The 10,322-nt window shown below is 49.2% G+C and overlaps 1 protein-coding gene across 1 annotated transcript; it reads left to right on the top strand.

Moving 5' to 3' along the window:
- The first annotated feature begins 213 nt into the window (after positions 1–213).
- Positions 214–1,299, top strand: LOC135377340 (uncharacterized). Its single transcript, XM_064609698.1, has one exon. The coding sequence runs from the start codon at positions 214–216 to the stop codon at positions 1,297–1,299; it is 1,086 nt and encodes a 361-aa protein (XP_064465768.1).
- The last annotated feature ends 9,023 nt before the right edge of the window (positions 1,300–10,322 follow it).

Here is a 10,322-nt window from a genome sequence, read left to right as displayed (position 1 = left end):
CCCTGGTTGGGCTCCGTGGTGGGCGGCAGGACTTTTACACCGAATAGTTCCATTCCATGTATGGCTTCTAATTCCTTATCATCCAATGATCGGAGCCTGAAAAGGTCCCGCACCGAGCAAAAGAATACATTCCTATACAGACCCGAACCTGAACCATGGTATGCAAAGTTTCTCGTAGTACACTCCAAAGACGAAACAAAACCGCTTTCGAAAATGTCACCATTTGCAGTTGCTAAAGCTTTGGAAAGTGTAGCTGGCAAGAACTACAGCGCCAAGAAGCTGAGCAGTGGTGACATTCAAGTCCAAGTGGAGAACCGAAAACAAAGCAGTGCATTGTACTCCCTCACCCACATCGGAGAAACAGCTGTAACCGTAAGCTCTCACCGCACTTTGAACATCGTAAGAGGTGTGATATCTGAGAGCGAACTACTTGAGTGCTCAGACTCCGAACTTGAGGAAGGGCTGGCTGACGAGGGTGTAGTCTCGGCAAAACGAATCGTGATGCGCAGAGGTGGGAAAGAGGTTCCCACGAAACATGTAGTCCTGTCTTTCAAGCTCCACAGTCTTCCATCAACAATCAAAGCTGGCTATCTAAACTGTCATGTGAGGGCATATATCCCCAATCCAAGACGCTGCTACAAGTGCCAGAAGTTTGGCCATGGTTCGCAGGTGTGCCGTGGACAGGCTGTCTGTGCAAGGTGTGCTGGCAAAGACCACTCGTCAGAGACATGCTCAAATGATATCCGTTGCACTAACTGTGAAGGTAACCACCCCGCGTACTCGAGATCCTGTCCTTTCTGGCAGGAGAACAAACAGGTTCTCAAGATAAAGTTTGAACAAAACGTCACGTACCGAGCGGCGAGAGCCCAGTTACAATTCCAGAAGCAAGGAACTTTCTCTGATGTGGTGCGCAGGGGAGTGGCACCACTCAGAGTTTCAGTGGAGACCCAGACCTCTGGGCCTCCACACCACACTCCCCAACTCAAAGAGAGGGTCACAGAGGTGCTTCCTCCAGTGGCCACACAGCCAATCAGCCAGGGAGAGGCCGCCACAACCTCAAAGGAGGTTGTTGCATTTCCCTCCGTTTGGGACGGGATTGCCAAGGGCCCGTCCCAAAGTACAAGTCAAGACATGGATGTCGATGATGACGACTGCTTATCGCAGAAGTCGTCATCGAGTATTCCAAGTACTACTTCGTCCTTGGGCAAAGAGCAGAGAAAGAAAAGCACTGGCAGAGGACGGGGCCTGAAAGGCCAAGAACAGCAAAAGGTTCCTCCACCAAGGATACAGGATCCTTGATTCTCCACATTCATGTTCCCACATTTCACGGGTTCTTCACATTTTCAGGTTGCATTTCAGTCCTTGCTGATCCCCTTCCTCTGCTTACTCCTAATGAGTTCCAGTTGCAAGAGTATCATTCAGTGGAACTGTCGTGGTCTTCTGGGGAATCTTGATGACATCGATGATATATCAGACAGACACAGTGCTGTCTGTTTCTGTATTCAAGAAACTAATCTGAACTTTGAAAATCCATGCCACCTCCGACGGTGGAACGTATACAGAAAAGACCGAACGAATGCTGCACGTGCTTCTGGAGGTGTGGCCATCCTCACGGCGAGAGCACTCCCCACGAGAGATGTCCCACTTTCTACAAATCTTGAGGCTGTTGCAGTGCACATTTGCACTGACCGTGTGATGACGGTGTGTTCTCTGTACCTGCCACCATCAGCTAAGGTTGAAGAAAAGCAACTTCAAGACCTTCTCAGACAGCTGCCACAGCCTTTTCTGCTGCTTGGTGATTTTAATGCACACCATCCTCTGTGGGGTTGCTCAAAGGTTGACACACGAGGTAGGATGTTAGAGAAAATGCTAACATCTTTGCCAGTCTGCCTTCTCAACACAGGGAGTGCAACACATGTCAATCTGGCTTCACAGACTTTCTCAGCTATTGACATTTCACTATGTAGTCCATCTGTATTTCAAGACATTTCATGGACAGTTGCCGACAGTCCTTACAGTAGCGACCACTTCCCTCTTGTATTAAAACTCAATCAACTGGCAGCTACCCTCACTACCCGACCACCCCGTTGGAAAACACAATTTGCCGATTGGGGCTCCTTTAAACAAGAAGCCATTCTGTCAGCAGAATCACTTCATGGACTCGGCATTAATGAAGCAAATGACATTATTACAGACATTATTATTAACGCAGCCACTAAATCCATTCCGCAATCTTCAGGTCGTCTTCCTAGACGCTGCAAGCCCTGGTGGACGAGTGATTATGCGAACCCCACACGGGAACAGAACCGTGCATGGGGTAAGTTTAGACGATACCCAACCCCAGCAAACTTACTCGCTTTTAAAAGAGCCTGTGCGAAAGCAAGGTGGACACGGCAACAAGCGAAACGGCAATCTTGGGAAAATTTCGTATCCACTTTAAATAGTAGCACTCCATCCAAGTTTGTATGGGACAGACTGAAAAAAATCAGAGGTGACTACAGGAGCTTCTCTGTTCCACTTCTGCAAATAAATGGAAGCACGTGTCAGAGCATCGAAGACCAGGCTGACGCTTTAGGTGAACACTTCCAAAACGTTTCCTCTTCCGCTCATTACACACGGGAGTTCTTGAAGATCAAGGATTCTGCCGAGAAGTGCACCCTGTCATGTGGTACTGGCGACAACTACGCTTACAATAGGCCTTTTAACATGACAGAACTTTTAAGAGCACTGAGCGTTTCAAAACAGACAGCTCCAGGACCAGATCGCATGACGTACTCTATGCTGCAGCATTTTCGATCAAGTCACTGTCAAAGCTGTCTCCATTTGCAACTGCTAAAGTTCTGGAACAGACGATAGGCAAAAATTACACTGCTCGAAAGCTCCGCTCTGGTGACATCCAGGTGGTGACATCCTCTTCCGAAGGGAATGGGGGCGGTGAGGGCTCGGTCCAAACCGTACCCCAGTCGATGGATGTCGATGACTGCTGCACGCCGCAGAAGTCATCGCCAACCCCTCAGAATTCCCCAGATCAACAGAAGGGGAAACAGCCGGGTCGAGGTAGAGGACATTTGCAGAAGGTGTCACCGAAGGCACCTCCAGCCAGGGTGCAAGCGCCCTAAGTACACCAAGCATGCTGAATACGCAAAAGATTTTCATGCAGTGGAACTGCAGGGGAGTGCTTCCAAATGTTGATGATGTGCATGACCTCCTGGAGGCGCACAGGCCGATTGGCGTCTGCCTCCAAGAGACGTATTTGAACTCTGGACACACAAATCCGTTCCAACAATACCAAATGTTTAGAAGGGATCGCCCGGTGGTTACGCGATCCTCAGGTGGAGTGGCGATTCTAGCATCCCGGTCTGTTGCTGCAGTTGAGGTGCCGTTGACAACAACATTGGAAGCTGTGGCTGTTCGATTGAATCTCTCTACACCACTTACGCTCTGCTCAATATATCTTCCTCCTGCAGCAGATGTGCAGCGACAGGATATCGAAGATCTCTTGGACCAGCTGGCAGCCCCATTCCTCATTATGGGGGATTTTAATGCACACAGCCGTTTGTGGGGATGTTCAGATTTGGACTCGAGGGGCAGACTTCTTGAGGATTTACTCCTCCGCCACTCCATCACACTCCTGAACACAACACAACCAACATACTGCAGCACATCAACACGGACATTCTCTGCATTGGACCTTTCCATCTGTAGTGTGACCATTGCACAAGATCTGCAGTGGCACGTGATCCAAAACCCCTATGGCAGTGACCATTTTCCAACTTGGGTCGAGTATCAGTGTGATGATGCTCTGCTGTGTACGCGAAAACCCCGCTGGAGGCTGCAGGATGCGAACTGGGCGGTGTTCAGCGTGCTGGCTGACCTGACCCTACACAACACTGACAACATGAGTATCGACGAGGCCAACGAATTCATAACAAACACGATAATACATGCTGCTACACAATCCATATCCAAGACGTCGTCCTCTCTGCCCAAGCGTTCAAAGCCTTGGTGGAACGACGACTGTAAACGGACGCGCAAGGAACAACAAAAGGAGTGGGCTCGTTTGCGTCGATACCCGACAGTTGACAACATGATCCAATACAAAAGGAAGCGTGCTGCAGCCAAACGCACAAGGGAGGAGGCCAAGCGCAACTCGTGGAAGGAGTTTGTGGGTGCATTGAACTCGCGAACTCCAGCCAAGGTTGTGTGGGACCGTATCAATAAGATCTCCGGGAAATACAAAGGGTTTACAGTGCCTTGTCTTTCGCAGAATGGCGTTCCCTGTACGTCGTTGGAGGAACAGGCTAACGTACTTGGCGGACACTTTGAACACGTGTCTAGCTCCTCGCATTACAGCCAGCGTTTCCTGTCACACAAAACCGCTGCTGAAAAACGCATCATTAAACAACCTAAACAAGATACAGCACCTTACAATGTTCCCTTCAACGCACATGAACTTCAGAGAGCCTTACAGGCAAGAAAGAACACTGCACCTGGCCCTGACGGCATACACTATGACATGTTGCGGCATTTAACACCCCAGTCGCAACAAATCTTACTCCACTTTTTTAACCGTGTGTGGAGAGAAGGAACTCTTCCGTTGTCCTGGAAGCTAGCCGAAGTGGTTCCGGTTCTCAAGCCAGGGAGAGACCCGTCTGCTGCTATTAGTTATCGCCCCATCGCATTAACCAGCTGCCTTGGGAAGACTTTCGAGCGCATGGTAAATGCAAGGCTCGTATATGTTTTGGAAGAGGCAGGCATCTTTGACAAACACCAAAGCGGCTTTCGTTCCGGCCGGAGCACCCAGGACAACCTACTCCACCTAGAATCACAAATCAGAGAGGCTTTTGTTCGAGGGCAGTTCTGCGTATCCGTGTTTTTTGATCTCGAAAAGGCGTACGATACCACATGGCGCTTCGGGATTCTGCAAGATCTACACGCATGTGGTATCACAGGGTGCATGTACAGGTGCATCGATAATTTCCTCAGAGATAGAAAGTTTCGTGTCAGTCTGGGCTCAACTTTATCTAACGTCTTTGTACAAGAGAACGGGGTTCCACAGGGGTCTGTGCTGAGCGTTACGCTATTCGTTGTGAAAATGAACTCGATAGCCAGAGCCATCCCACCTGGCGTCCAGTACTCCCTGTACGTAGACGATGTCCAGGTTTCCTACTCGGCACCAAATCTTTCAACAGCTGAGAGGCAGGTGCAGCTCGCGATCAACCGTCTATCTAAGTGGGCTGATGAAAACGGCTTCAGGTTTTCCGCGCAAAAGACAGCGTGTGTTGTCTTTACTAGGAAGCGAGGCACATTTGCTGAGCCCTCGCTGCTCCTCGGTGGCAACACACTACCAGTTTCTGATGAGCAAAAATTTCTGGGGGTGGTGTTTGACAAGAAGCTCTCTTTTGTGCCACACATAAACTATATAAAACAGAAGTGCCTGAAATCCTCCAACATACTCAAAGTTTTATCCCATTGATCGTGGGGAGCCGACAAAGTCACACTGTTGCGGGTCTATGACTCGGTTGTGCGATCAGTAATTGAGTACGGGAGTGTCGTGTATGGCTCGGCGCGGCCTTCGGCATTGAAGGTGTTGGACCCCATCCACCACGAAGGCATCCGACTCGCCACCGGTGCCTTCCGGACGTCCCCTGTGAAGAGTTTGTATGTTGAGGGCAATGAATGGTCGCTCGAGAGACGGAGACAATTTGAACATGTGAAGGCTGCGCTAAGGTACAGATGCCAGGGCGATGACCCAGTTGTACACTCTAGTGTGAACCCCGCTCTGGAGCGACTCTTCCTTGCAAAGCCCTCTGTTGTACCCTCGTTCCCGCTTCGTGTGGAGGCGGCGAGTTCCCGTGTGGGATTCAGCCCCTCTGGCGTTCCCTTGCAGCAGGCAGTCCTCGATGCTGCGCCTTGGCAGAGACATCTAATACAATCCAATTTAAAAATGACACAGTTTGACAAACAATCCACTGCACACACCCCGGCGTCGGGAAATTGGTGCCCCCATCGCCCGGCAGCAGCCGCAGTAGCCCCCTCCTGCACTCACGGTTGGGTCGCCGCAGGAGGGAGACCCCCACGTATAGCTGTGCGTGGCTTTCCCGTGTCTGGGGAAAGGGGGATCCTGGTGGTTGAGCGGACCCGGAGGTTGGTTAGGACCCTTCGGGGCCCCTCCGGGAAAGCAACACACCGCTTTGGCCCCTGCTTCCCATAGTCGGGTGGTCCTGGAAGACCCGGCCAGGATTATTCAGCTAGTCGTCATCTCCCCTTTCATTACTTTCTCTTCCTTGGTCTCCTTCTTTCTCTCCTTTTCCCCTTTCACCTTCTTTGGCGGCAAGGGTCAACCTTGGGCAGTACTTCTTCCTTTAGAAAACTGCACTCGGGTATAGTGCAGAGGCAGTGTTAACGTATGGGACACGTTCCCTCGTTGGGCTCCATGGTGGGTGACACACTTCTGCACCGAATCACTTCCTCCACTTTATGGATAGCACTCATACAAAAAACCCTGATCGGCGCCACAAAAGGCACCGCACCGAAGTTCAAACGTTGCAGTTCTTCAACTCCACTGCAGAACCATGGTTCCCGAAGATTCTCATCCTTCAGGCTGAGGATCAGTCAAAAGCACTAGCTAGTATATCTCCGTTCCTCGTTGCTAAAACTCTTGAACAAGTCATTGGCAAAGCATACAATGCAAAAAAATTGAGAACTGGTGACATCCACATTGAGGTACAGAACCGGCAACAGAGCTCAGCACTGTTGTCGCTAAAGCAAATTGGTGATATTCCAGTCTCAGTGACTGCGCACCGCACGCTCAACACAGTCAGAGGTGTTATCTCTTGTGAGGAGCTACTGCAGTGCTCCGAGACAGAGATCGAGGAGGGTTTAAAAGACCAAGGGGTGATCAGTGCCAAACGAATATCCATCCGCAGGGACAACAAGGAAATACCTACCAGGCACGTCATATTATCTTTCCAGTTGCACACACTCCCCACAGAAATAAAGGCTGGGTATGTAAACTGTCACGTCCGACCTTACATACCCAACCCACGTCGATGCTTCAAGTGCCAGAGATTTGGCCACCATTCCCAAGTGTGCCGTGGACGCCTGATATGCCCCAAGTGCGCAGGTGACGGCAATGACCATACTCCAGAGTCATGTAAGAACACTTTCCGTTGTGTCAACTGCGAAGGCAACCACCCATCCTATTCAAGAAGCTGCCCACGTTTTAGCGATGAAAAAGAAATCTTGAAAATTAAGACTGTACAGCAGCTCAACTACAAAGCAGCGAAAACGCAACTGGAGTTTCAGAAAAAAGGATCTTTCTCTGAAGCGGTGCGCCGGGGAGTGGCATCGCTCAGAGTATCCGTGGGGACCCAAACTTGTGGGCCTCCACTCCACACTCCCCAAACACAAGAAAAGTCTGCGGAGAGTTCGCCTCCGCCGGCTCCCGCCACAATCTCTACGGAGGTTGATGGTGCGTTTTCAGTTTGGGATGGGCTCACTGGGAGCTCATCCCAGTCTGCCACACACTCAACGACGATGACTGCATGTCGCAGAAATCGTCGTCAAGTCTTCCAAGTACTCTAGACCAGAGAGCTCCTTCTCAAGGGAAGGAGCAAAGAGAAAAGCACGGAGGTCGCGGTAGAGGCAAGTCGAAGGAGAAACAGAGGCTTCCCCCGCCAAGGGTCATACCCCCTTAACACACAATGTGCAGAGTCCCTTTGCTCTTCCTTACTTCCATTCTAATTATGGGACAGGTTCTCCTTCAGTGGAACTGTCGAGGCCTCTACAGCAACATTGATGATGTACACGATCTTTTTGAAAAGTACACAGCCGTCTGTTTCTGCCTACAAGAGACATACCTACACGAAGAAAACCTAAACCCTTTCCGCCGACATAATATTTTCAGGAAGGACCGCACAGACAGCGCATGTGCATCTGGTGGTGTGGCTGTAGTCCTTCCACAGTGCATACCTGCAAAACATTTTCCACTCGTTACAGACTTGGAGGCAGTAGCAGTCGAAGTATGCCTCGACAGGACCTTCACGGTTTGTTCACTGTACCTGCCCCCATCAGTGGTAATAGAGCAAAGAGATTTCGAAGACTTATGCAATCAACTCCCCCAGCCGTTTATGATTTTAGGCGACCTGAATGCCCACAATCCTTTGTGGGGAAGTTCAAAACTAGATGCACGGGGGAAAATGTTGGAGAGGGTCCTCCTTTCGGGGTCACTCTGTCTTCTGAATACTGGGCTACCTACATATGTGAACTCTTCAACACAAAATTTTTCTTGCATAGACATTTCACTATGCAGCCCATCCATTTTCCAGTTTCTTGACTGGACAGTCGAACAGAATCCCCGAGGTATCGACCATTTTCCGCTCATTATTAAATTTCGTGGTCACACTAACAACATAAGAACACGTCCACCACGGTGGAAATTACAAGAGGCAAATTGGGAAATATTTGAAAGAGAAGCCAGTTTCCCATCTTCTGCTTTTCAGGGTTTGAATGTTGAGGAGGCAAATAAGTTGATCACTCATACAATTATAAATGCCGCTGAACAGTCCATTCCACAAACATCTGGCCGACTCCCCAAGCGCTCCAAGCCTTGGTGGACGAGCGATTGTGGAAGCACACGCAAAGAACAAAACCGGGCGTGGGGTGTCTTTCGACGGCACCCCACTACAACAAACCTAATTGCTTTCAGGAGAGCTAGAGCAAAAGCACGTTGGACGCGAAAGCAAGCAAAGAAAGAATCTTGGAGAAATTTCGTATCATCCTTAAATGCTACAACTCCATCAAAAATAATATGGGACAGACTAAAGAAAATAAAGGGCGACTATACAAGCTTCTGTGTACCATTGTTAAAAATAAATGGTACAGTGTGTCAAAGTATGGAGGAGCAGGCCAATGCCCTCGGGGAACATTTCCAACAAGTGTCAAGTTCATCGCATTACAGCAGAGATTTCCTAAAAATTAAATCATCTGCTGAAAGGCAAGCAATTGACAGTGGGTCAGATGAGAAGTGTGGTTACAACTCACCTTTTTCAATGGCGGAGCTACAAAGGGCTCTGTCATCCCCTAAAAGCTCGGCACCTGGACCTGATCGCATAGTGTACTCCATGCTTAAACATCTGTCTTTAACTTCATTAAAGTCTCTCCTGGATTTCTTTAATTTTATCTGGCGAGAAAGTGTTCTCCCTTCTGGCTGGAAGGAGGCAACCATAGTTCCACTGCTAAAGCCAGGGAAAGATCCCTCGCACCCATGCGGTTACCGACCCATAGCGCTGACAAGTTGTCTGGGGAAGACCTTTGAGCGCATGGTCAATAACCGTCTTATGTATTTTCTAGAAGAAAATAATTGTTTAGATAAATATCAGTGTGGCTTTAGAGCTGCGTGCTCAACAGTCGACCAACTTTTGCGTTTGGAGACTACCATTAGAGAAGCCTTCGTCAGGAAACAGCACTGTATGTCTGTTTTCTTCGATCTAGAGAAGGCATACGATACAGCATGGCGATATGGTATCCTTCGAGACTTGCATGCACTTGGTATACGTGGCAGAATGTTCCAATGTATTACCAATTTCCTACAGGGGAGAACTTTCAGGGTACAAGTTGGGACAACACTATCTCGTTCATTCATCCAGGAAAATGGTGTCCCGCAGGGGTCCGTACTTAGCGTGACCCTTTTCATCGTAAAAATGAACTCTATAGCAAGTGTTATCCCTACAACAATCAAGTATTCATTGTACGTCGACGATGTTCAGATTTCTTATTGCTCCTCTAACCTATCGGTGTGCGAACGTCAGCTACAGCTAACAATAAATAAGCTGGTTAGATGGTCTCAGGAAAATGGCTTCAAATTCTCTCCCGACAAGACAGTTTGTGTTCGTTTCTCGAAGGTTCGGGGAATGTTCCCAGAGCCCACCCTTTCTATGTGCAACCAAAGTATAAGCGTGAAACCTGAACACAAATTCCTCGGTCTTATTTTCGACGAAAAACTGTCTTTCTCGGCTCACCTGAAAACTCTCAAGAAAAAATGCATTAAGTCTTTGAACATTTTAAAGGTACTCTCACACCGATCATGGGGCGCAGATCGCGATACATTACACCGGATCTATGTCTCCACTGTCCTTTCAAAACTTGATTACGGTTGTGTGGTGTATGGGTCAGCACGGCCTTCTACTCTGGAAATGTTGGACCCTGTACATCACCTGGGACTGCGCCTGGTACTTGGAGCATTCCGGACCTCGCCAGTCGAGAGTCTTTACGTAGAAGCCAATGAGTGGTCTCTCGAAAGACGGCGGTTCTACCTGAGT

This window comes from Ornithodoros turicata, chromosome 1 (assembly GCF_037126465.1).
Source record: "Ornithodoros turicata isolate Travis chromosome 1, ASM3712646v1, whole genome shotgun sequence".
Classification (NCBI taxonomy): Eukaryota; Metazoa; Arthropoda; class Arachnida; order Ixodida; family Argasidae; genus Ornithodoros; species Ornithodoros turicata.
The sequence above is the reverse complement of the archived record's forward strand: the minus strand, read 5'-3'. Positions and strand labels throughout refer to the sequence as shown.

What these genes read in the sequence shown, in the direction of transcription:
- LOC135377340 (XM_064609698.1), top strand. Translation starts at nt 214, where the DNA reads ATGTCACCATTTGCAGTTGCTAAAGCTTTGGAAAGTGTAGCTGGCAAG.